The sequence below is a fragment of the Gorilla gorilla genome, chromosome 7, assembly GCF_029281585.2.
Source record: "Gorilla gorilla gorilla isolate KB3781 chromosome 7, NHGRI_mGorGor1-v2.1_pri, whole genome shotgun sequence".
Lineage (NCBI taxonomy): Eukaryota > Metazoa > Chordata > Mammalia > Primates > Hominidae > Gorilla > Gorilla gorilla.
In genome coordinates, this window is record NC_073231.2 from 52,054,104 (window position 1) to 52,080,221 (window position 26,118).

The 26,118-nt window shown below is 40.7% G+C and overlaps 1 protein-coding gene and 1 long non-coding RNA gene across 6 annotated transcripts in view; one reads left to right on the plus strand and one right to left on the minus strand.

The window, feature by feature from the left end:
• The window catches only part of C7H8orf34 (chromosome 7 C8orf34 homolog), a 486,354-nt gene extending 484,482 nt beyond the window's left edge, over window positions 1–1,872 (minus strand). For 3 of the 5 annotated variants that reach the window (XM_031013951.3, XM_031013950.3, XM_031013949.3), the window contains exon 1: window positions 910–1,872. In XM_031013951.3, coding sequence (XP_030869811.2) covers window positions 910–1,236 — 327 coding nt within the window. In that variant the 5' untranslated portion in view covers window positions 1,237–1,872. The remainder of the gene's footprint in view (window positions 1–909) is intronic. The other 2 variants (XM_004047129.5, XM_063709229.1) reach the window with 2 other exon arrangements.
• Window positions 741–26,118, plus strand: part of LOC109028095 (uncharacterized) — a 29,347-nt gene continuing 3,969 nt past the window's right edge. The window contains exons 1-2 of the long non-coding RNA XR_008668108.2: window positions 741–942; window positions 25,787–25,922. This is a non-coding gene — a long non-coding RNA (uncharacterized lncRNA). The remainder of the gene's footprint in view (window positions 943–25,786; window positions 25,923–26,118) is intronic.

The window sequence follows — 26,118 nt, forward strand, 5'->3', positions numbered from 1 at the left end:
ACTACGGTCCGTACGCCCCACCCCTGCCCAGCACCCTGGCAACCCGCGGGACGCTTTGCTGGTGCCAGGCTTCAATCTCTTGTTCTCATTTTCTCGTGTCCTCGCGCTCTTCCTTCTACTGTATTTTTGTCTTAAATTCTTTAATGGCGAGAGAGGAAAAAAAAAAAAAAAAACCAGCTCAGAGCTATAGTCTTCTTCCGCAAATACGTGTGTGCTTTTCCGAACCTTTCTCCGTCCCTTTCTCCTGCTAAAACATGTGGGGTCTGCAGTGCAAAGGACTCTCCTTTCGTCCAGTGACCAAATGGCAGTCTCTCAGTTTGCCAGTTTCATTCATCACGCCCGCACCGACTGAAGCCTACTCCTCACCAGTTCAGCTGTCTTCCAGTTAATTGTATTAACTGCTAAGCACCTCCCCCACCTTTTCGGGTTCTATTACCGCCCTCATTTAAAAAAAAAAAAAAAAAAAAAAAAAGAAGGAAAGAAAAGAAAAGGAAATCCAACACGAACACGCAAGATAGCGTGAATTCAAAAAAGAAAGTGTGCGTGTGCAACACAGTCTGAGTGTGTGCATCCGTATGCGTCGCCTGCCTCAGCCTGCCCGGGTCCTGAACATGTGGCTGAGAGGTGCAGGACAGTCAGAGGGCCAAAACTTCCCCTGCCAGGCTGAGGCTGGGCCCTCCCGAGCTCACCTGTCCGCGTTCAGGTAACTGGCTAAGTGCCCGCCCGGCCGCGTTCCAGGACACCTGGCCGGGACAGAGCGAATGCCAGTGAATCCCAGGGCGCCCTCTCCCGCGCGTTGGTTCTCTAGCCCTCCTTCCCTGGGAGGGGTGGGATTGGGAGTGTTCTGTTTTCATTACTGCACCCCTTCCCCTAAAGACAACGGGACTGCCCTCCTCCACAGCGCCTTACCTCAAACAGGGGACCGATCTTGTTCTTCTCCAGGTAAGCCTGGATCCGGGTTTGCGGATGAGACGCCATGGGGAACAGATGGGACCACGAAGAGAGTGCAGGGAGAACGCGCGGCTGTGCGCCTCCGCTGGGGACAACCCTCCTTTTACCCGGACTGGGGCCGGGACAGGAGCTCCGGAGCCTCGGCTGCCCTGCGTGGCTGGCTCGGCCCCGGCCTCGGGCGTGGGTGGCAGCCCGGGGAGCCACGCGCGCGTGGGGCGCTGAGAGCCGGAAGCCTAGGCGCAGCGCCGCCAACTCAGACAACTCCGAGGCGAGGGGAGAACTCATTCATCGCGTTCTCCGCCTCGCGCCCACCCTCGCCGCTCTCCGCAGCGCCCGGCGCAGTGGGGAAATTCGAGGCAGAGTTTCCTTTCTCCTCTGGGCGGCAGCAGCAGGAATCAGGGGGCGGGAGGCGAGCTGTGTCGAGGGGCGCACGCGGGCGGACAGGGGCCGCGGGGCTCGAACTCGCCACCGGTGTGTGTGCGTGCGTGTGTGTGTGTGTCCATGCGCGCGCGACTGTGTGTGCCTCCTTTCCCAGGTGACGGAACAAACAGCCCGGGCTGCTCCCCGAGGCTGCTCGCCCTACCAGCCGCTCCCTAGCGACAGCGCCGCTTAAAAAGCCAATGGTGAAGGTGCTTCTTTCAAAGTGCACATAAATCTGGTGCTTGTTGGCTACTCCTTGGCAGCTACAAATGCAGTTCGAAAGGGGATCGTCCCCACCGCCCCTTCTGAGCCTCTCCTCAGCACCTTCTGCCCTGCCTATTCTAGCGCAGGGGTTGAGAAGGGCAGAGTTGTGAGAAGGTGCGTGGGTTTAAGGGTTTGCCGCGAAAAAGAAGTTGCCTTCCTTTTCAAAATCTGGTTTGGCCTGGAGCAAGTCGACGGGTGAACGCAGCCTGAGAACCCAGCTGAAAACTCTCAAAGTGCAGGAGCTCAAAGGCTGGAACCAGCCTTTCAGCATTTGACAGGGAGAAGAGAAATGAGCGAGCCAGCCCTCCCCTCCAAAGTTGGCCTTCCTAATCCACGCCTTGAGTCATGTCTGTATACCTATAACTGCATCTCAGACACCACACTATCCCACTTCACAATGTTTCCTCTAAGATACTGCGTGAGCTGCTCAAATTTAGCCAATACCTTTCTTATTATGCAGGGATTTCCGAGTCGAAGGTTTGCAGATAGCCCAGGCTTCCTCACAGAGCTCTCTTTCTTGTGAAATACAATACTAAGGTCCCAATGACAATTTCCCTGGCTCCTAACCATGATGTGCTGCCAAAATTAGATTTATTTCTAATAAATATAAATTTTCAGAATGATGGAAACAGTTTTCCTAAAAGCTGACTGCAGCAGTATATATTTTTTTCTTTCTTTCTTCACTGTGTTCTGGATTTCTGTTACTCATAGTTTCTTTATTGGTGTTCATGTTTTCCTTCTGTATTTTAAATATGTGGAAACATGTAATAGATAAGTGTGGAATATCCCAGGAACTATTATTAATTTCATGCATTAAGACATAAGAAATCTGCTAGAATAGCTAGGAGCTTAACCATCCCTGATAACCTGAAATGGACTTGATCCAGAGTGGAAAGATGTCCACATTAATACTTTTACAATCGGACTCATATGATCTGCCTAGGGAGAGTTAAGTTAAATAGCAGTGAGGTGTCCAGGGTTGCCTCGTGCTTTCCATTGCGGTTCGAAGGTATATTTACTTATGTATTTTTTAATGTGTCCAGGAGAAATTAAATACACAGAGTGAATACCAACATTTCTATTTGCTAAAAGGTATAGCGTAGAGCCATAAGGAAGGCCATCTATGACCCAGCTAAAAAGCCTACTATTTTTGATACCACATAAGGTACCAAGATGGTACGCTTCCTGAAATCAAGAGTCTTTCTCTTTTAAGAGGCATCAGGAGGATGCTTCTTTAAGTGAAATAAAGACACTTATTAAGTCTTCACCATGCTCAGACTATTGCACTTAGGGCTTTGAATAGAAGAGACAAAGCTTCAGCTGGCAAAATGTGTATGTTTTAAAGAGAGAATGAAGCCAAGTACAAAGGCTCACGTCTGTAATCCCAATTATGTGGAAGGATCACTTGAGGCCAGCAGTTCAAGACTGGGCAACATGAAAAGACCCCATTTCTAAAACAAATTTTTTTTTTAATTAGCTGGGCATAGTGGTGCACACTTATAGTTCCAGCTACTGGGAAAACTGAGACAGCAGGACCCTTGAGCTGCAGTTTGAGGCTGCAGTGAACTATGAGTGCGCCGCTGCATCTAGGCTGGGCCATACAACAAGACTCAGTCAAAAGAAAGAAAGGAAGAAAGAGAGAGAGAGACAAAGAAAGAAGAGCAACATGAGGATATGCATACCCATTTATGTATGTTAAAACTCTGAGCATCCCAAAATTGCACATTTAAAATTCAGGGAATATTTTCAAAGCTTTTCAAGGCCAACATTAAATATCACCTCCTTCATAAAGCACTTCTTGGTTCTTTCTATTTATCCCTAAACATGACTTCATTACTACAATAAACATTTATTGCATAGCTTCTCAATGACAGACATTATGTTAAGACTGGGAATTCAAAGGTGAAAGGCTTTGTCTTTGTCCTCAGTTGCTTCGTCTTGTTGAGGCAATTGGCATATATATAAATAATGGCATCAGATGCTGGGCTTGGTGGCTCACACCTGTAATCCCAGCACTTTGGTAGACCAAGGCAGAAGGATCACTTGAGCCCAGTAATTTGAAACCAGCCTGGGCAGGATAGCGAGACCTTGTCTCTATTAACAATAAAATAGTAGTCTCAGCTACTCATGAGGCTGAGGTAGGAGGATCTGTTGAGGCCAGGAGTTTGAGGTTGCAGTAATTGCACCACTGCACTCCAGCCTAAACAAAGCAAGATTCTATTTCTTTTTTTAAAAAGATAGCATGTACAGAGGCACAGAGACACCCAACAGGCTGGTAGTTAAAGATATGTAAAGTATATGTGGAGGTGTATTATTTTCATGTGAGGTTAAAAATGTAAGCAGTGTTCAGCTCATTGAAAGTCCTAAATGCCTTGTTAAGAACAATAGACTTACATCTTGTGGATAATGAGAAGTGACTTGTTAGGCTACAGAATCTGTAACAAATGATGGGGTTATTGTTAGGACTTAAGATATAGGGTTAAAGGGGATGGGATGGATTCCAGACATAGTGAAGGACTAATGTTGATTAACTAAATGAAGGATGAGGTTAGAGAAGGAAATCAAAGATGACACTCTGATATCTGACATGAAGCTAAGAGATGACAAATTATTTACCCAAGTCACCCAATGGATCATTGGTAGGGCAAGGTTTTAGTTCAGGTTTTTCTAACTCTAAAGCTGAAGCTATTTCTGCTCTCTACCCTGTAACCTGGAAACTAGTCAAAAATTGAGTTTATAGATATTAGCACCCCTTTGTGGGAACAGCTATGTCTCATGACTTGGCACATAGTAGATACTCCAGAAATAGCAATTAAATGAATGAATTGAATTTTAGAATATCAATTCAGTCCAGCTATTTTCTTTCAGTCTAAACTTTGCCTCTGACTCATGGCATTTATACTCTGTTTTGTTTCCTTTAGTCAATTGCATGCATATTTTGGTCCCTCTTTTAAACTGCAAACTCTCTAAAATCATGAACTGTATCTTAATAATTTTCTTATACTTTACGGCGTGTAACACAGTATATTTTCGCATAGTAGTTTCTTCATAAAATATCTTTAATTAAGGTACTATTACTATATGTTTTAAGATTTGTATTAGGTAGTCCCTTTAAAATTGGCTGAAAGGTAACCATTGTCTTGGATTGAATTTATCAACTTTTTCTGCACATATGCCATGGTACCTTTAGGATCCTTTCGCCGTTTTTGGCTTGGATACAGCATGAAAAGACCATTTTCGGTGAGACTGTTTCGACCTCATTGTGTTATAGAAGTGCCTGTCAGCATAATTTACAGATGTACAGAATCCAATTTATAGAATGCACTAAAGCCATTGTCCAACTCCATTTGTAAGACACCTTGCACAGTTCCTTACACAAATAGGTTTCGGAGAGATGAGGGAACAATGGTGAAGTCCAGTTGACCCAATTAGGAAGTATTAGCAATGTAATCCATTGAAATTAATTAAATGTTGAAGTCAGAGAGCAGAGATGTTCTATATGGATTTCTTGAATTTAGACTTCTATCCCTGAAGCATACTTATCCTCTTTCTGTTTCGGTTTCACCTTGCCACTTTGTAACAAAAAGGGAAAAATATCTTTCCAAGGAACCCAGCACATATGAATAATCTGGCCATAAAAGGGAGGTGCACATAGTTTTCTTCATTTTTCCCGAAATGCCTCCCACAACTAATGCAAATGAGCTCACATACAGCATTTACTAGGTACTAGGTATTGATAACAGCACTTTATACACTCCCTCAACTCATTTAATTCTCAAAACAACATCATGAAGTAGGTACTACTATTATTCCCATATTTTTAGACGAGGAAACTGAGACACTTACCAGGTAAGTAACTTGCCCAAGGTCATAGCTAGTAAGTAGCAGAGTATCTTGAACCCCAGTGATGTATTAAACCCCCACTGTCAAGGTTGCAAGAGTACCAATTCAAATACAAATCAGTCTGATTCCCTTTGCTTTGGATTAGTTCTGACCAAGCTGTGTTTTGATGACTAGTTTGACTTCCCCAGTGTGTGGGTATGGGAAAGGAAGTAGTATGGGTAGCAGATAGCAGGATAACTTTCTGGCTCCATACTAAATGAATATGTTGTCTCTTGTGAGTTTGAATAATAGCTAATCAACCACGTTGGAACTGATTTTTTTTTTTCTTTTTTGAGATAGGGTCTCACTCTGTCCCCCAGGCTGGAGTGCAGTGGCACGATTATAGTTCACGGCAGCCTCGACATCCCAGGCTCTTGCAATCCTCCCACCTCAGCCTCCTGAGTAGCTGGGACCATAGGTGCATATCACCAAACCCAGCTAATTTTTGTATTTTTTGTAGATACAGGATTTCACCATATTGCCCAGGCTGGTCTCGAACCCCTGGCCTCAACTGATTGTCCTGCCTAGGCCTCTCAAAGTGCTAGGATTACAGGCATGAGGCTCTGAGCCTTGCCCTGATTCTAACTGTGTGGAAAATATCAACTTACTGGATCTACTAAATTGACAACTCAAATGATGGTGCCAGCTTGTGAAATCCTGCCGTTCAGCCTTCTGAAATTACATTTCTATCTCTTTAATTTCTGCCTTTACTCATTAGGTTTTAATATTTATTTTTTAATTTTTTAATATGTGGACTGTATATAAGCAATCTCCATCTAAAAGACTTTATGCAAATGCATTTTATAACATGTTAATTTTTGTTGTTATGAATCATTTAAAGGAAATCTATAGATATCAGACTATGTAGATACCCTTGATGTTAATTGCCCATAGTCTGTTAAACCTGATATGCTTTTTGCTTATAATTTCCAAGAGCGTATTGTCTTGATTTTTCAAGAGTCTTTGTTGGAAGGAAAAAACAAACCTTGAGCCATGAAAACTGTTATAGGATACTGTAACATGATACTGAATTTATTGGAAAGAAGGAGGAAATAAGAGCAACTAAGCAAACAAAAGACAATGTCATAAGGCAAAACAATTCTACTTGGTGTGCACCCTGGGGAGCCCGACACTCTGCCTAGGACAGGATATACTATTGCTCTAGTCTCACTATCAAGGAATAAGCAACATGGGACTTATTTCTCAAACTCGGATCTCTGTAAATGTCAGCTAATGCTTGTTCATAAGGAAGCACATTACAACAACCTCTGCACTAAGGGTTAAAGGTACTTTTAGCAGAATTAGTGGAACCACCATTACCTAGAGGAAATTTAAATTTTAAAAATAAAATAAAATAGAAGGATGACTTAGCTTTCTGCAAAAACACCCTGGAAACTATAATACTCAAAGTAGTCAGCAAAGCTCTTCTTCCAAAGCAGATGTCGTCAGCCCATTACCTATGGATAAGACCCACCCCTCAACCCTCAGATGGTCTCAGTCCTGGGAGAGAGATAATTTTCTGATGTCTAAGGATACGCTAAGTTTCCACAAAGGTCAGGGAAATACACTTACTTATCATATATCTGCCACAAAAGATTTACGATGGGGTCATAAAGACCAGGAACTAAACTTACTAGCTTTGTCTGGGAGGATTAGGAAACCAAATATTCAATGAATGAATGATGAATGAGTGGAGAGATAGAAGAATAAACAAAGAAAGAATGAATGAGTAAAATGCTGGTAACTTATTAGGTAACTCAGAGGCATAATCAAGTTCTCAGTCATTTATACTTAAGTTCCTTTTATATATGCATAATGAAGTATAATTAATTTTGTTTAAAAAAACCTAAGTATTTTTGAAGTACTTAAATATAGTAAATGTTTCAGTAAGATAACAGCATTGATTTGTCTTTGTGTCTTTCTCTGAGCCTCTCCTCTTCAATTTGTCACTTTTCTCTTTCCTTCTCTTCCTTTACTCCTTCCTTCCTGTCTTTTTTAAGGAAGTTTCACTTACCTTGCAGCCTAAGCCTGAAACATTTGTGCACAATTGTGATGTCTAAAGAAAAACTAAGGTTCCTACTGAAGTTGAAAAATGTTTCTGCTACATTCAGTTTCTAAAACATATTCTAACATTCTTTTGTCTATAATAGCTTACCCTTGACCCTTCATATTCCTAGGCATATTTTTATATCAAATCATTGTCACCAAACCCAAGATTTTATATATCTTAGGATGGGTATTTTCCACTCTCAACATATATTAACTCATATGATGTGATTTGCCAAAAGTATTATCAAAAGAAAATCATTTTTTCTCCTTTTCAATCATTAGCTTTCATAAAATGACATCACATTAAACATGTGTCTTTAATAAAACAATGACAGTAAGGATATTTCAGGATTCAAACAGGACAAGGTAATTTGGTAAATCTTATACATTTCACTGATATTTAATTTCAAAAGTCTCCGTCCAATGATAAATTAAAATTAGCAATAGAATGGCATCCCATGGAATGAAATATATGATAAAAGTTTTCTAAAGTGTGTTCTCTCTGCTCCCCACAACAAATTATCTTTCTTTACATTTGTTCAGAACTTGTGCTGATATTTAGGTGCCCTTTGACATTTTTAATCTCGCTTGGAGTGTAATTTTCTCTAAGACAGCTGAAATGGCTTTGGTGTGAAACTTGAGATTGAAATACGGGTCAGTTACTTGCTGACAAGTGTGTGACCCATGATTGCCTACAGTTCACTCTGCATTTTACAGATGAGAAAACTGAGGTCAATAGCATTCGATAACATATCAAACTAGTTGATGGAAAAGCCAAAATTAAAATACAAATCAGTCTGATTCCAAAATATATGTTATCTTATTACACAGGGCCAATTTCAATTGTTACTGTTTTGAATACTGTTTAAAACATTATTCATGATGCTTGTTAAAATGTAAAGTAGATTTTATTCAGGACTATTGCAATAAGTATGGGGACTACTGCTATGGGGTTTTGCAGTAAGGGACAGAGACTGGGCTCAACTCAAAACACAAGAAAAAGTGAGACTTCATAGCCAAAATAAAGAGTAGAAGTCATTGGATGAAAAATTATTAAGAGGAAACATTAGGGATAAGTGGGGGATTGTGGCTATACCAATTTAGCAGAATTTTTGTTAAAACTGGGCGATGCAAAGGTGGACAAAGCAGCCCAAAAGTTGATGTATAGTTGAGAAGAGTATTAAGAGGAGCCTGACTAAAGTATGGTCAAGGAGAAACTTTTTGTCAGGATCCAGTAACACTTCAATTTCTTTATATTATTGTTGTAATGTTTTTACATTCAAAGCTATTTGCATCTAGAAGCATAGTTAATAATGTTGTTTAATGGACTTGTAAAGCAACTGATCAATCTCATACATTTCAACAACATGAAAAGCTGTTTGCACATTGTAATATGCTTTTTGTTACTAATTTCTCACTGACAATTTTTTTTAGAATACAAGAAGTGATATTGGAGAATACTTAAAACTTATAGACTCTGGAATATAATGTTTTAACATCTTAAAACCTTTCTGGCTATGGAGACTGCCCCTTCCAGAGCTAGTCAATTTTTTTTTTTGAGACGGAGCCTTGCTCTGTCGCCCAGGCTGGAGTGCAGCGGCGCGATCTCAGCTCACTGCAACCTCTTCCTCCCAGGTTCACGCCATTCTCCTGTCTCAGCCTCCCGAGTAGCTGGGACAACAGGCGCCCGCCACCACGCTGGGCTAACTTTTTGTATTTTCAGTAGAGACAGGGTCTCACCACGTTAGCCAGGATGGTCTCAATCTCCTGACCTCGTGATCCGCCCGCCTTGGCCTCCCAAAGTGCTGGGATTACAGGCGTGAGCCACCACGCTCAGCCTAGTCAATTCTTAGAGACAACAAAGAGCTCAGGAAGCATCGTCTTTGATGTAAAAAATAACCAGTCCAGGGTCACATCTCGTCTATCTGACCAGCACACTCCAGGAGACAATATTCCTCTGCCTCGATCATTCCAGGTTCAGATGCTAGGCTACTAGAGCCTACCCATATAAATTAGGGCCCACTGATGAGTAAACATTACACAAAAGAACACAGAATAGACCTCCATGGATTTGAATCCTGGTTCTAGTACATACCAGCTTTGAATTTTGGCAAGTTCCTCTCTAAGCTTCATTTCTCTCTGACAGAAAATTAAACAATACTAATAGGCCTATACCAAGGAGTTGTTGTGAGGTTTGCTTGAGAATATGTCAACATGTAGCTCGATGCCTACCGAGGAGTAAATGCTCAGTAAATATTACCTATGTCATTGTTGACTACATTGGAAGATATTTCAGAAGTTATTCATATTTCCTCCTCTTCCTTTCCCCCAATTTAAAGGGAAGCAAATTCTGGCCACAAAAACATTGGTCTGACTCTCTCATTTGTCTTATCTCTAGTCTAAAATAGCTTCCATTTCACCATTCTGCCACTCAAGAAAAATTGGAGATTTAAATGACCAGTTGAATAAAAGGTTATTATTTAATAAGCTGATGGCCTTCAAATGCCAATATCAAAAAAAGGAGAAGAAAAACAGAAAAAAAACTAGTTTGAAAGTAATTGTTGACATGATAATACATTTGAAAGTGATGATATATATTTATTTCCAAACTCAAGAAAAAGACATTAACATATCACGAACTTCCTAAGCCTAGTTTAAAGAAATATATTCTTATAATTAAGATCATTTAATACCCAATATTGATGAATTTGATTTTTGATGTCCGTGGATTATATAAAAACAACCAACAAAAGTTTGAGGGTTTTTAATGATGTTTTTTCTCCAGCCCAAACTTCTGTGATCTAAACACCCTTGGTTGTGTGGTAATCCTGTATAAGTTGGTGCATATTCTAGAAAGAATCAGCTTTACACTTTAAAAAGGAACTGACACAAACTTTCATATTGTTAATTCTCAAGACCATACTTCAGGCTCAACCAGTCTCTGCACTCCTGTTGGTTTCTGAAAGAGGAGCCAGAGCCCCAGTTTGCTTTCCTTGCTTTCCTGTTGCTCATGGTGACCATTTACTCTTTCTCCCTTTTAACTTTTCTCAGACAGTGGCTGTAGAGCAGTGTGTGGTTTGCCACACTCATTCTTCTTTTACTGCTCCTAAGAAAAGAAGAAACAGCTCTTTTATTTTACTACCTTACAACAAATCATAAGCAAGAAAATAATCTGGGAGAAACACAGGCTTAAAATGACATCTTACCACTTCTATTCAACATTGCATTAGAGGTTCTAGCCAGGGCAATTAGGCAAGAAAAGGAAATAAAAATCATCCTGATTGCAAAGGAAGAAGTTAAACTATCTCTATTTGCAAATGACATGATCTTGGGTATATATAATCCTAAAAAATCCATCAAAAAAAAAACTTTTGGAACCAATAAAGGAGTTTAGAAAAGTTGCAGGCTACAAGATAACATGCAAAAAGCAACCATATCTCTATACATCTTCAATGAACAAAAATATCCCATGAAATTAACAAAATGATTCTATTTACAACAGCATCAAAAACAAGTGAAAAACTTAGAAATATATTTAACAAAAGTAGCACGGACCGGATGCGGTGGTTTATGACTGTAATCCCAGCAATTTGGGAGGCCAAGGCAGGAGGATTGCTTGAGATCAGGAGTTCAAGGCCAGACCAGACAATATGGCAAAACCTTGTCTCTACAAAAAATACAAAAAATTAGCCAGGTGTGGTAGGGCATGCCTGGAGTCCTAGCTACCTGGGAGCAGGGGTGGGGAGGTGGGAGATGAGGAAGGGTGAAGGGGACAGGGCACAGTGCTGAGGTGGGAGTATCGTCTGAGCCTGCAAGGTCAAGGCTGCAGTGAGCCATGTTTGTGTCACCGCACTCCGGCCTGGGCAACAGAGTAACATCTTGTCTCAAAAAAAAAAAAAAGGTAGTATAAAACTTATTCTCCGAAAACTACAAAACACTGGTGAAATAAATGAAAGAAGATCTGAATGAAAGATAAAATGTAGCCCTGTGTGTTGGCAGATGCCTGAAGCCCCAGCTAATTGGGAGGCTGGGGCAAGGCAATCACTTAAACGGGGAGGCAGAGGCTGCAGTGAGCCGAGATTGTGCCACTGCACTCCAGCCTGGGTGACAGAGCAAGACTCTGTCTCAAAAAAAAGATAAAATGAAAGATATTCTGTGTTCATGAATTGGAAGACTTACTATTGTTAAGATGGCAACGCTCCCCAAGTTGATCTACATATTTAATACAATTCTCTTAAAAATTCCAACTCGATTTTTTTTGCAGAAATTGGCAAGCTAATCCTGAAATCATATGGAAATGCAAAGACCCAGAATAACCAAAACAATCTTGAACAAAATTGGAAGACTCACACTTCCAATTTCAAAACTTACTACCAAGTTCTACAGCAATTAAAGCAGTGTGGTACTGGCATAGGGACAGACATATATATCGATGGAATAGAATTGAGAGTCTAGAAATAAAGTCTCACATGTATGGTCAAATGATTTTAGATATGAGTATCAAGACAATTCAATAGAGAAAGAATAATATTTTCATCAAATTGTGCTCAGACAACTGGATATCTACATGTAAAAGAATGAAATTGAACCTGTACCTCACATTAGATACAAAAATTAACTCAAAATGGATCAAAGACTTAAATCTAAGAGCTAAAGCTATAACTCTTTTATAGGAAAAAAGAGGCATACATCATGATGACATTGGGTTAAATAATGTTTTCTTAGATATAATACCAAAAGAACAAATGACAAAAACATAAATTGGATATCATCAAAATAAACACCTTTTTATGCAAAGAACACCATCAAGAAAGTGAAAAGAAAATCAAAAAATGGGAGAAAATATTTTCAAATCATGTATCTGATAAGGAACTTGTGTCTCCAATATATAAATAATTCTTATCACTCAATAATAAAAATGACAAATGGCCCAATTAAAAAAGTCAACGTGGCTGAATAGTTACTTCTCCAAAGAAGATATACACATGGCCAATAAACACATAAATGCATGCCTAACACCATTATCCATTAGGGAAATGCAGATCAAAACCACAATGTTATACCACTTCACACTCACTAGGACAGCGCTACATAATAAAAAAGACAGCACTGGCAAAGTGTCCAAAAACTGGAACTCTCATAAACTGCTGGTGGAACTGCTTTGAAAAAGTCTGGTAGTTTCTCAAAAGGTTAAATGTCGACTGATTGAGTGATCCAGCAATTCCACCCGTAGGTTTATACCCAAGAAAAATGAAAATGCGTGACCACATGAAAGCTTATCCATGAGTGTTGGTAGCAGCAATATTCATAACAGCCAAAAAGTGAAAACAATCCAAATACCCAAATATCTATCACTTGATAAAAGGCTATATAAAATGTGGTATGTCCATATAATGAAATATTATTTTGTGATTAAAATGAATGTAGTACCAATACATGCTACACCATGGATGAACCTTGAAAACATTATACCAAGTGAGAGAAACCAGTCACAAAACACCATGTATTGTATGATTCCATTGATATAAAATAACCACAATAGGCAAGTCTGTAGAGACAGAAAGTAGATTAGTGGTTGCCTAGGGCTGGTAGGAAGGCAGGAAAGTGTTGCAGGGTGACAGGTGTGAGGGAGGACAGCAACAGGGTGGAGGAATGGAAATGACCACTAATGGGCTTACAGTTTCTTTTTCATGTGATGAAAATGTTCTAAAATTTATTTTGCTGAAGGTTGCACAACTCTGTGAATATACTAAAAGCTATTCAATTGTACACTTTAAATAGGTGACTTGTCTGGTATGTGAAGTATATCTCAACAAAGATGTTATTTTAAGAATTAACAAGGATGGGCATGATGGCCCATACCTATAATCCCAGCAGTTTGGGAGGCCGAGGTGGGAGAATCACTTGATCCCAGGAGTTTGAGACCAGCCTGGGCAACATAGCAAGATGTTGTCTCCACATAAAAGAAAAATTTAGCCAGTTGTAGTGGCACACACCTGCAGTCCCAGCTACACAGGAGGCTTATATTGGAAGGATCACATGAACCCAGGAGGTTGAGGCTCCAGTGAGCCATGATTGTGCCACCGCACTTCAGCTTGGGTGACACAGTGAGACCCTGTCTCAAAAAAAAAAGAAAAGAAAAAAAAAAAGAATTAGCAGTAATTGTTAATTTTTGTTGATTCTAAGGTCCTCTTGGATCCTAGATTTTTTTTAAACTGTGAAAAAAATATGTTGTTATGAAACACACACACACAATTATAAAAAGATTTCAAAAAGGAGCTTTCATTTAGTGAGCCACAAAATGGCACAAAAATGCAAGTTTAAAAGCAAAGGGGAGTTTAATAACTATGCATTAGTTTGGAGCTATGTGCATCTGTGTGGCTTCAGAAAATGAGACACTGGGTGAGGCCAGAAAGCAGCAAAAATGCACTGTGAAGAGAAAGAGAGCTATGTTGAGTTGATTTCAATTTTGGTGAACTAAACAAGATATATAAACACAATTTTGTGTAATTTTTGCCTTAGTTTACTTCCCCCCTGTACTTGGGAAATATTCAGTAAGAACTCCTTCTGTCTTTCTTGCTATGCGTGGGCTCTGTGTTGAGGGTCTGCCTGTGTGCAGAGTGGCAGCTGGGCCAAAGGGAAGCCAATTACATCTGCAACACTGGTGTTGCTTTCATTTTTGAGAGGAGTAATTAAAAGTCCTTTTTGTTTTGTCCTTTCTTCCTTTCTTGAGGTTAAGGATTACATTTTTTTAAAATTCTTTCTGATCCTCTATAGTTCAGCATTAGACTTTGTTGGGGTTCAAAAAACGACAATCCAAAGTATAGCACTTTGGCCTGCTGAGCACTTCCAACTAAAGCAGGGGCCCCCAACCCCCAGGCAACAGACCAGCACCAGTCCGTGACCTGTTGGTGATCGCACCTCACAGGAGGAGGTGAGCGGCAGTAAGCAAGCAAAGCTTCATCTGTATTTATAGCCACTCCCTGTCACTCGCATTACCGCCTGAGCTCTGCCTCCTGTCAGATCAGTGGTGGCATTAGACTCTCATAGGAGCGTAAACCCTGTTACGAACTGCACATGCGGAAGGGTCTAGGTTGCAAGGTTCTTATGAGAATCTAATGCCTGATGATCTGTCACTGTCTCCCATCACCCCTAGATGGGACCATCTAGTTGCAGGAAAACAAGCTCAGGGATCCCACTGATTCTACATTATAGTGAGTTGTATACTTATTTTATTATATATTATAATGTAATAATCATAGAAATAAAGTGCACAGTAAGTGTAATGCTCTTGAATTATCCTGAAACCACCCCCTCCCCAGTCCATGGAAAAATTGTCTCCAACAAAACCAGTCCCTGGTCCCAAAAAGGAGGGGGACTACTGATCTAAAGGACATCTGAAGAGCCTCAGAAGCAGTCTCAGGACCAAGGTCACTCTGACCTTCTCCTGCCCTCCTGCCTCTCATCCTTGAGTCTCCCTGGAAGCAAGTCACAGAAACCAGAATTCCTCTTCCCCAAGGCAGGTCATAGAAACTAGAACCCCTATTGCCCAAGTCAGCCATGAATACAAGGAATAACCTACAAGGAATACAAGGCTAACCTTCTCACCTCCTACCTTTCTGTCTAGGAGCTGGCCATAAAGGAATTCTCTGACCTACCCTTGTCTGATAATAGGTCATAAGACTCCTATTGTAGAGGGTTCTTGCTTCATACCCAGGTGGAGGGAATGCCACTGAGAGGCCAAGAGGAATCTGGACATGCCTTACTGGGTTTTCTCATCTCAGTCTACTGGATCACACCCTTTTTTCCAATGAAGTTTTTATACAGCTATTCTTTCTTCATTCAACCTAAGCATAAAAATGGATATCTTTTCTTGTACCTTTGGATCTTCATTCCAAAGGCTTCCATGTCACATAAAACTTTAAGTAAGTCATTTTTGTATGTGCTTTTCTCCTGTTGTCTTTTGTTATAGCAGTGTTGACTGGGACCCTTATGAGGGGTGAAGAAAGATATCATATGCTTTTTACCTCTACAGCTCAATGCTGCAAATATCCTGCAGCTTGTCTTGCTTTTTCCATGAAAGTGAAGCTTTGAGAATTATCCCTGATGATACATGTCTGTGGTACATTGATTTTCACTGCTCTGCATATTCCATTGTGTGATTAGAGCACAACTCATTTACCCATTCTCCTGTTCCAAGTTTTTACTAATGCAAACAATGCTGCAATAAAATTCTTGTTCATGTCTGAATTTTTGCATGGCCTAGAATTTCTCTGGGGTATTAATCTGCCAAAGGAATTGTTTGGTCATAAAGACGGACATGTTCAAATTCATCAGGCATTGTCACATTGCTCTTCAAAGCCGTTGTATAAATTTATCATTCTTCCCACAACTTTTGAGGGTTCCTGTTGCTCAAATCCTCATACCAAAGAAACAACACTCTAGAAGATGCGAGCCTCAGTCCCAGTTCTCCCCATCTGTACACTGGTATTAAGTTTCAGCACCTATGTTACTTAGAGCAATAAATATCCCAGAGCAGACACAGTGTCAGCTTTGCAGTTTGCTGTCCTGATTTTTAGTTTCTTCTTCATTTCTGGCCGAAGGCAATTTTTCTGCCTTTCTTAGCAGCTCAGCCCTGTATTTATAAGGATGTTAGTTATAATTTATTGAGCAATTCTTGGTGTTGGTAGCTGGAGGGTCTTCAAGTTATCTGTACTGCCAGGCCCTTAAATCCCTACCAGTGTTTTCAGCAGCTGACCACTCTTTAAACACTCCCCAAATGTTGGATACCATGAAATAAGTGGAATCAAATTAGCAGCTACGATGAGCTATGAAACTCTTTTCCCAAATATTCATTAGTCACCATTACAGCAGCATGGCATAACAATTAATGGTAAGGACTCTGCAGCCAGGTTTTATGGATCTGAGTCCCAGCTCTGTTTGACTTTGGGCAATATACTTCATCTCTTTGGACCTCAGTTTCTTCATATGCAAGATGAGGATGATGACAACAGTACCTATTCGGTAGGGTTGATGTAAAGACTCAATGAGTTACTAGTGATAAAAATGTCTAGAATTGTACCTGACACACAGCGTATGCTATGTAATCAATTGATGCATGAATAAAATCGAATAATGAATATTAGACATACATTTTTGTATGACCTGTATTATATATTATGTGAATATTTTAATAATGATTTTTCCTTCAATCCCCAGCATCAGCGATCTAAGGTTGGTAACATCATAGCACTACTTTCCACGTTTAATGATTCTAATGATAAATCACTTTTACCTAAAAGCATCTCTGTGTCCTTGAATACAAGCAAAATGGCTGATGTCCATTGCAGAAGATTCTTTCCATTGTGGGAAGAATTCCCTGCTCAAACCAAGCTGTTATACAGCCTGGAAGCAAGAGTATTAGGAATGTAAGAGGGAGAAATGAATAAATATGAGGAAGAAGGACAAGAGAAAATACAGACTTGTTCTTCCTCCTAACCCAGTGGCGTCCAGTTGCCAGTGGCAGAATGCTGCCCAAGGAGCCTCTTCCCTCCCTTACTCCTCCCAGCTCCGCGCTTCAGTCACAGCAACTCTGTGCTCGCCACATGTGCCCCGCTGCTTCTCTAGGTTCAAAGAGGCAATTGGGGCAAAATACTGCAAAAAACTTTCTTTTTGTCTACAGTAGACAATTTGCATATTTGAGGATGTCCAGGCTGTGAGAAACCCATGCCTCAGGGATCTGACCCATCACAATAATGAAATATTGGAAAATAATCCATATGACTGTTTATTCTGCTATTGTGTCATGTATTGTCATTATCCTCTTTCCACCCTTTCAGGCCATACACACCTTAATATTTTGTACTTCACAGGTGTACAACATACTTTATTTAAACTGAAATGAACTTATTAAGGTTCACTACACAGCCCATACAGCAAACTTGATAATGCCTCACAGTAATATGAATTTAGATGTAACATGATAAGAAATTAGCTCCCTCCTCAGCCAGCACCCATTCTCAAACCAGGAAGGCCAAGCTCAGTTCTCTTCCTGGGGCTGTGGAGGACGAAGTGATTACCTCATGACTGTTTTGGACTTTCTCATACACAGAGAGATGGGTATTATTCTAATAATATGCAAGTTTAACAAATATCATTTTGTTTCTTTTTTCACACCATACCTGGAAAACTGACTAGAAAATTTTGTTTGCAAAAATGGTTTGCAAACTGGGCTGGGTGTGGTGGCTGAACACTAATCCCAGCACTTTGGGAGGACCAGGTGGCAGATCACTTGAGGTCAGGAGTTTGAGACCAGCCTAACCAACATGGCAAAACCCCTTCTCTACTAAAAATCCAAGACAAAACAAAACAAAACAAAAAGCCAGGTGTGGTGGTGCACACCTGTAATCCCAGCTACTCAGGAGGCTGAGGCGGGAGACTCTTTTGAGCCCCATAGGAAAAAGTTGCAGTGAGCTGAGATCATGCCATTGCACTCCAGCCTGGGGAACAGAGTGAGACTCTGCCTTGAAAAAGATATATTTTTTTGCAAACATTGTTAGTCATTTTCCTTGACTAAACTTTTGGACCTCACTTATAGTTTTACAGAGGGGTGGGGAGTGTTACTCTATTTCTTTATGAAGAGAAAAAAGAAAACTCTTACCAAGCAAAACAGAAACCTGTTTTGATTTATATGGTGGACCTATCAACCTCTTTTTCTATAATTTTTCTGTAACTGCCTCAAAGGTTCTTCTTGCTCACTGCACAAACAAAATCATTTCACAGAGATCATGGCATTGCAATAAAGGTAGAGTTTAATTGACGCGAGGCTGGCCATGCCACGTGTATTACTCAAATCAATCTCTTCGAAGGCTTGGAGGTTAGGGGTTTTTCAAAGATAGTTTGGTGAGCAGCAGGCTAGGGTATGAGTGTTGATTGGTCGGGTCAGAGATGAAATCATAGGGAGTAGAAGCTATTCTCTTGCACTGAGTGGGTTTCTGGGTGAGGCCACAGGACTGATTGGTGGGTCTCAGTGGAGCCACTAGTCATTAAAGGTGCAAAAACCTGAAAAGACATCTCAAAAAGCCAATTTTAAGTTCTACAATAGTGATGTTATCTGCAGGAGTAATTGGGGACGTTGCATATCTTGTGACCTCCTGAATAATGAATGGCTGGCAATCATTTATGTCTACACCTTAGCAGAATTCGGGCCCCTCTAATCCTCCTAGCCCGGTGGTCTCTCACTAGCTTTACAAGGTGGCTGAATTTTGGGGAAAGGCTACTATCACTTAAGCTATAAACTAAACATCTCCCACAGTTAGCTTGACCCACGCCCAGGAATATTCAAGGGCGGCTTGAATGCTAAAGGCAAGATGGGGGTTGGCTAGATCAGATCTCCTCCACTGCCATAATTTTCTTGCTGTTGTAACTTTTGCAAAGCCAGTTTCATTTCTACCACACAGCATTCAGGATTCAGAAATACTTGGTTTCACTATTATTCTAGGCACACAAGAACATTGTGAGTCCTGGCCCTTTTATTATTTATTCATTTATTTATTCATTTAGATGGAGTCTCACTCTGTTGCCCAGGCTGGAGTACAGTGGCGCCATCTTGGCTCACAACAACCTCTGCCTTCACCTCCGGAGTTCAAGCAATTCTCCTGCCCCAGCCTCCCTAGTAGCTGCGATTACAGGCATGAGCCACCTGGCCTACGATCCTGGCCCTTTTAAATCAAGTATGGGCATATGACTAGTTCTGGCCAGTGGTTTGTGGGAGGATGTGTTGTGTGTCGATTCCAGGGTGGAACACTTAATTGTGGGAGCAAGATCTTTGAATTGTGCTCTTTATCTGCAGTAGTGATTGTAGATGGACAGGAAGAGATAGAACCTCCTTCATCTGCATCCCTGAAAGACTAAAATGGGGGGAGTCCTCACCCACACCCTATAGGTATGCAGATTACATAGAAAAGAAAAAGGTTATTTGGGGCTGTTTTTTTAAGCACAGCATAACTTAGCCTATGCTGTTAATAATCATGCTAGCTCATACATGTGGGAAATACTTTCCCTGTGATGTTGACCTGTCAGAGTGAAAATAATACTCTACATGTGAATCTCAAAACCTGAATTATATTCTCAGGTGTGCTTCTTATTACAGATACAGCCTTGAGCAAGTTAATAATTCATCAAAAAATGTGTTGAGCACCTACTGTGTCCCAGGTGTGTCTTTGTCACATTTGTCTCTGGGCCTTGGTTTTAGCAACTATAGAATTAAAGAATTTGACTAGATTTTTAATTTTGTGATTTTAACATTATTATAGTATTACTTTGTGCTCACTCGGCTTATTTCTTGGGCTCAAGTGTGTTTTCCAATGACACCTCTGCTCCAGATCTCCTTTTTTCTAATCTTTTCTTCTGGGAGAAGATAGTGCCTCTTATGCTTATGCTGCAATTAAGCAACTTGTGGAAGAGGCTTATGTGGTGACATTAGGAAAAAAGGTAAGCAGACTGTATCCTTTGAGCCAAATCTGTGTTTTACTGGTATACAACTGTACTGTGCTATTTATTTATGTATTGTGCATGGCTGTTTTCACTGTACGCTGGCAGAGTTGACTAATTATGAAAGAAGTAGAATTCCCCACAAAGCCAGAAAGAAAGAAAGCAAGGAAGCAGGGAGGGAGGGAGACAGGGAAGGAGGAAGGGAAAGAAGGAAGGAGGGAAAAAGAGAAGGAAGAAGGGAAGGAAGGAAGGGAGGGAGGGAAACAGGGAAGGGGGAAGGGAAGGAAGGAAGGAAACAAGGAAGGAGGGAAAGAGAGAAGGAAGAAGAGGAGGGAGGAAGGAAGGGAGGAAGGAAGGAAGGAAGGAGGGAAAGAGAGAAGGAAGAAGAGGAGGGAGGAAGGAAGAAGGAAGGGAGGAAGGAAGGAAGGAGGGAAAGAGAGAAGGAAGAAGAGGAGGGAGGAAGGAAGAAGGAAGGGAGGAAGGAAGGAAGGAGGGAAAGAGAGAAGGAAGAAGAGGAGGGAGGAAGGAAGAAGGAAGGGAGGAAGGAAGGAAGGAAGGAACGAAGGAAAGAGGGAAGGAAAGAGGGAAGGAAGGAGGGAGCCTACCTAAAATCTGGCCCTTTACAGAAAAGTGCTGACTGCTAGCCTGGAAATATCTCCATGTGTTTACTCTAATTTCTTATTTATCTCTTGTTACCTGTATAAATTTCTAGAACTCCAATGATACTGCTTTTGCTAAGGTGGCCTCAGGCCTCCTAACTAAACCTAATAAACATCTTTCAGTCCATTTGATATAGGAGTTAGAAAGAAATTATTCAGGCAGATAGTGAGGGTAAAGAAGTCCTTGGTAAGGTTTTCCTTTTAATGAAAAGCAGCCCCAAAATAATTTCTTTTCTAACAAACAGCAGCCTGTAAAATCAAGCTGCAGACATAGATAAGCAAGCTGGAAGCTTGCACAGGTGAATGCTGGCAGCTGTGCCAATGGGAAAAGGCAAACCTGGGGGCCAGGTATGTTCAACATGGCGGCTCCACCTTCCCTTTTCCTTGCCAACCATGTGTACAATAAGGAGAAGACAACATGGCGCCAGCCCGGTAGAAAACACATTTGCATAATAAAAGATTAGGGTGGGGTGGCCAGCTTCTTCATGAGATATTACAAAAGAAATAGAATGCCCCACAATCCAGAAAGAAAGAAAGGAAGGAAGGAGGGAAGGAGACAGGGAAGGAGGAAGGGAAATAAGGAAGGAAGGAAAGAAGAAGGGAGGGAGAGAGAGAGAAGGAAGAAGGGAAGGAAGGAAGGGAGGGAGGGAAGGAAGAAAGGAAGGAAAGGAAGGAAGGAAAAGAGGGAGGGAGGGAAGAATGGAAGGAAGGAAGGAAAACAGGGAGGGAGGGAGGGAGGGAAGAACGGAAGGAAGGAAAGGAAGGGAAGGAAGGAAGGAAGGGAGGGAGGGAAAGAAAGAAAGAAAGAAAACGTCACACCTGGTCCAACCAATCTCTGGGCCCTGTGTAAATCAGACACCACCTCCTCAAGCCAGTCTATAAAACCCAGTGCACTCTGCCATGACTGAAGTCTCATTTGGGCGCCCCTCTCTTTCCCAGGAGAGAGAGCTATTCTCCATTCTCTTTCTTTTGCCTATTAAACCTCTGCTCCTAAAACCATTTCTTTTGTGTCCGTATCCTTGATTCCCCTGGTGTGAGACAGTGAACCTTGGGTATTTACCCCAGACAATAACGCCGCTTCACTTTCAAGAAGATATCTCTAAAAGATCAGATTATGGCTAAAAAGAGATGTAAAGTTAATGGACAGTTGATTTTTAATTCTTTTTAATTTTTAAAATAAAATAATCTTAAGACTAATTTCAAATACAGACAAAATATATTTAAATTTGATTTTACTTAATACTTTAAATATAAAATAATTTTAAGATACATTATGTTTTATGATAAAAGAATTTTTTAAATTATAATAGGAAAAAAGAAAAGTCCTGGAGGAGAGAAACAAAGTTTTGATTATGAGGAACTGCTGCAATCTCACTTTGACTCTATTGAAGGGTACAGCAAGGGAGAATGGCAATAAATTATTTAGGAAATATGTGTTCAGGGTAGAGCACAGATAGCACCATACATCAAGGAAAGAAGTTTAAGCTTTATTTTGTAGGCAATGGGACAGAGTGATGTTTTTCAGCTTAAGGTGACCTGCTCAGACTAGAGTTTTATGGAAATCAATCCTGTAACAACTAATGTCCCTGATATATTTTGTTTGATCTATACACAACACAATATAGCACATTTACATTTCATTTCTTCTAAATAAATTCAGTACTGCATAAAAATTTATTCTATACTTACTTGTGTACTTTTCATATTTTCACTACTCTCAAGTCAATTCCTTGAGGAGAAAGAAATCTAGAAAATATCACTGAGTTTTCTTACATGAAAAAAATTATTATAAAATATACATTGCTTCACTTAACTTTATGCTTACAAGTTTATGACTAGTAGGCTTAACTTTTCCATTGGAAAAAAATCAAGATTATTATATTTTATGACATGAATTTTGTAACTGCCCAATGGGTTCTTCCTCCCCATTGCACACACAAAATCAACTCACTGAGACTATGGCATTGTGGTAAAAAAAAAAAAAAGAGTTTCATTGATGCAAGGCCAGCTGTGCCACATGGGAGATGGACTTATTACTCAAATCGATCTCCCCAAAGGCTTGGAGGTTAGGGGTTTTTCAAAGATAGTCTGGTGGGCAGGAGGCTAGGATAGGGTGCATGCTGATTGGTTGGGTTGGAGATAAAATCAAAGGAATGGAAGCTGTCCTCTTGTGCTGAGTCAGTTCTTGGGTGGGGGCCACAGGGCTGGTTGGTGGGTCTAGGTGGGGCCGTCCAGCTGTCAGAATTGCAAAATTCTGAAAAGATATCTCAAAAGGCCAATCTTAGGTTCTATAACAGTGATGTTATCCGCAGGATTAACTGGAGAAAGTGCAAATCTTATGACCTCCAGAATAACGGCTGGTAATTATTGAGAATTTAAGCCCCTCTTATCCTCCTAACTTGGTAGTCTTTCATTTGTTTTATAAGAACAGTTTAGTTTCGGGAAGGGCTATTTTCATTTAAACTGTAAACTAAATTTCTCACAAAGTTAGCTTGGCCCACATGCAGAAATGGACAAAGAGAACCAATCTCTAAGGCTAGAAGCAAGATGGAGTCAGATGTCTCTTTCCATCATAATTTTGCAGAGACAGTTTCAATTTGAGCTAGGAGAATGAATGTTCTTTCTCAACAATAGAGAACATGCTTGATGGTATTCTTTAATATAACTACACTTAAATTTTATTTTCTTATTCATTAAACAGTTAAACAGCTTTATAAGACATGATGAAAGCAGCCTTCCCCTAGTTCCTTCTTCACCCCTGATCTGTGATCTCCAGAGGAAATGATGTTCAACTCATTTTTTTCTGGTATTTATTATCAAATTCCTCAACGATAATATAGAATATTGTTTCTTAGTTTTTTCAATATTAGTATCTACTGACTTCATACTATGGAAGATGAGGATTGAGTTCTATAATGTACCCTTTCCTATAGTCACCCACTGTAGTTATTGATCTTTTTTATTAATATTCAATTTGACATTTTGATTTGCATATAATAATCCATAGCTGAACCACACACTCATTAATGAAGGAAGGCTTTTTTGTGTAACACTTTTGTTGCTTCACTTTAATCAAGTCCTATTGCTTGTTTAATTCCTTTCTTATGTACCTTCCACTGATTTTTGCCCAAACTCCCACCCATTCATCTAAATAAAACTCCCCACAACCTGTTCATAAACAACAAGCAAATGTGATTGTTTTGTTTCTTAGAACAATCCTTCTAGAGTCCTTGGATACCCTTGCTCTAACTGGGAAAATTTGCTTCCTGGGACAGCTCCTCTTCATTATACTAGGATTTCCTTTCACCATCATCTCAGGAATTCACTTCACTCCACTCTAAAGTCAGATTTCCTGTTTCCCAGAAAACAGTTCATATTTCTTTCTTTATTGGTTTACAAGTTTACTTCAGGTGAGCATCACAGTAGATTACTGACAAAGTGTGCATGAAAGATCAATTTTTTGAGACTTTTGCATCTTTTTAAATGTTTTATTATTATAATCCCACCACTTGACTATTTGATAATACAATGCTAAATTGGAAATAATTCAGAATTTGAAAGGCATAATTCCATCATCTTTTGACAATAGTGCTGTAACACCATTCCAATCCCCAGTTTTTTGTTGACAACTTGCTTCCACCCCCTCCTCACCCACCCTCCCCACTCTGCCCTACTCCATCTTTCCATCCCCTATTCCATGTTCTGGAAACTTTCTAAATAAAATCTCTGTCCCTGGGTTCTGAAATGTCTTGGTAGGGGTAATATCTTTCCTCAATCACTGTGATAGTGTTAGAGTAGGTAGTTAGCCAGACATGAGCAGGACAGGAGAGGGCCCCCCACCTCACCAGGAATGTCAGGTGACTATCAGGTAATAGTCAGGTGGTTATTAAACTCTCTAAAATAATAAGTGGTAGCAGCCAGCACCAAGGAAGAGCTGTCTCCCAATGATAAAAAACACCTGAAGCTGGTGATCAGCAGCTTCCCATTAAGATCTTAGGAGTTGGGTGATTGGGCTCAAGCATGCGCACTAAGAGGCACAGTAGTAGAGTTTAACTGGTATATGACCTTCCTCTAGGAACACTTGACTGGTAAGGGAAAAACACCTCAAGTGAGCATGCGCACAACTTCAGTCAACACACTGCATATGTGGTGCCTCCCAAGTGCTGGCAGGCCACTGCACATGCAGACAGCCCATCCCAAGGGAAGAATCAGAGAGAAGAGACATAAAACCCTGGAAGCATGCCAACATATAAAACTCCACGTCAAGGACTAAATGGCACACTTGGATCTCTCAAGTCACCTACATGGTCCTCTTCCAAGTATACTTAACTCTCTTTCATTCCTGCTCTAAAACTTTTTAATAAATGTTCACTCCTGCTCTAAAACTTGCCTTGGTCTCTCACTTTGCTTTATGGTTCTCAGATGAATTCTTTCCTCTGAAAAGGCAAAAATCAAGTTACTGCAGACAAATATGGATTCATCCCTGCTTACATACTTTGGTGCTGTTGTTACCAAAACACCAGGCGTTCAGTCTAGGTCCTGCTACTTGCCACACAGAAAGCCAAGCCCTAAGATGACAACTATTGACAAGGAAGAAGCCTTTAATCAGGTGCTGCAGCTGAGGAGATGGGAGCTCAGTCTAAATCCATCTCCCTGACCCACTAAAACTAGGGGTTTATATAGAAGGGAAGAAATGTAACAATGTAAAAGAACAGGAACTAGGGAGGGGCAAGGAAGCAATAATGATGAATGACAGGTCCTGGCATCTGATTGTCTGGATGTGGTGATCTGGTGAATTTTAGTTCCTTGATATTTTTTTTGGAGAGGCCTGAAAGTTGTTTCCTGAGGAAGGAACTCAGATAAAACAAATATAAGTTTTAAGTTTTAAGACCAAAAGTGTCAATTCCTATGTTTATCAAGAAGAACTGTCTATGGGACAATTTGGGTCAGGTTCACCATGACTGGGATACTGCATGGGATGGGTTTGTGAGAGCACCAGGTATCCTAAGGGAAACTTTGGAGGGAACCAGCTACCAGATGGTTTGATTAGTCTTTTTTCCTATACCCAGGTTGGACACCTAATTTGCACATCAGGACTGCCATGGACCATGGTGCAATGAAGGTGAAGACTGGAGCACTCATCACCCATGGTGGGATCCCAAGGACTCTCCACTCTACTGAGGGAATACCACCAGTCTACCACTGGTCTGTATCTCCTGCCACACTGGGGAGGTGGAGCATGAGCACAGGTGTTAGGAAATGAAAGATTGTGAACTATGCCTGGGCAAGATGAAGCCAGAGGAAACTGGTGGAGGTCTGCAATGGTCCTGATGAGCAAATCGATTGTCCAACCTGGATATAGGGATGAAAGACTAATTGAACCATCTAGTAGCTGGTTCCC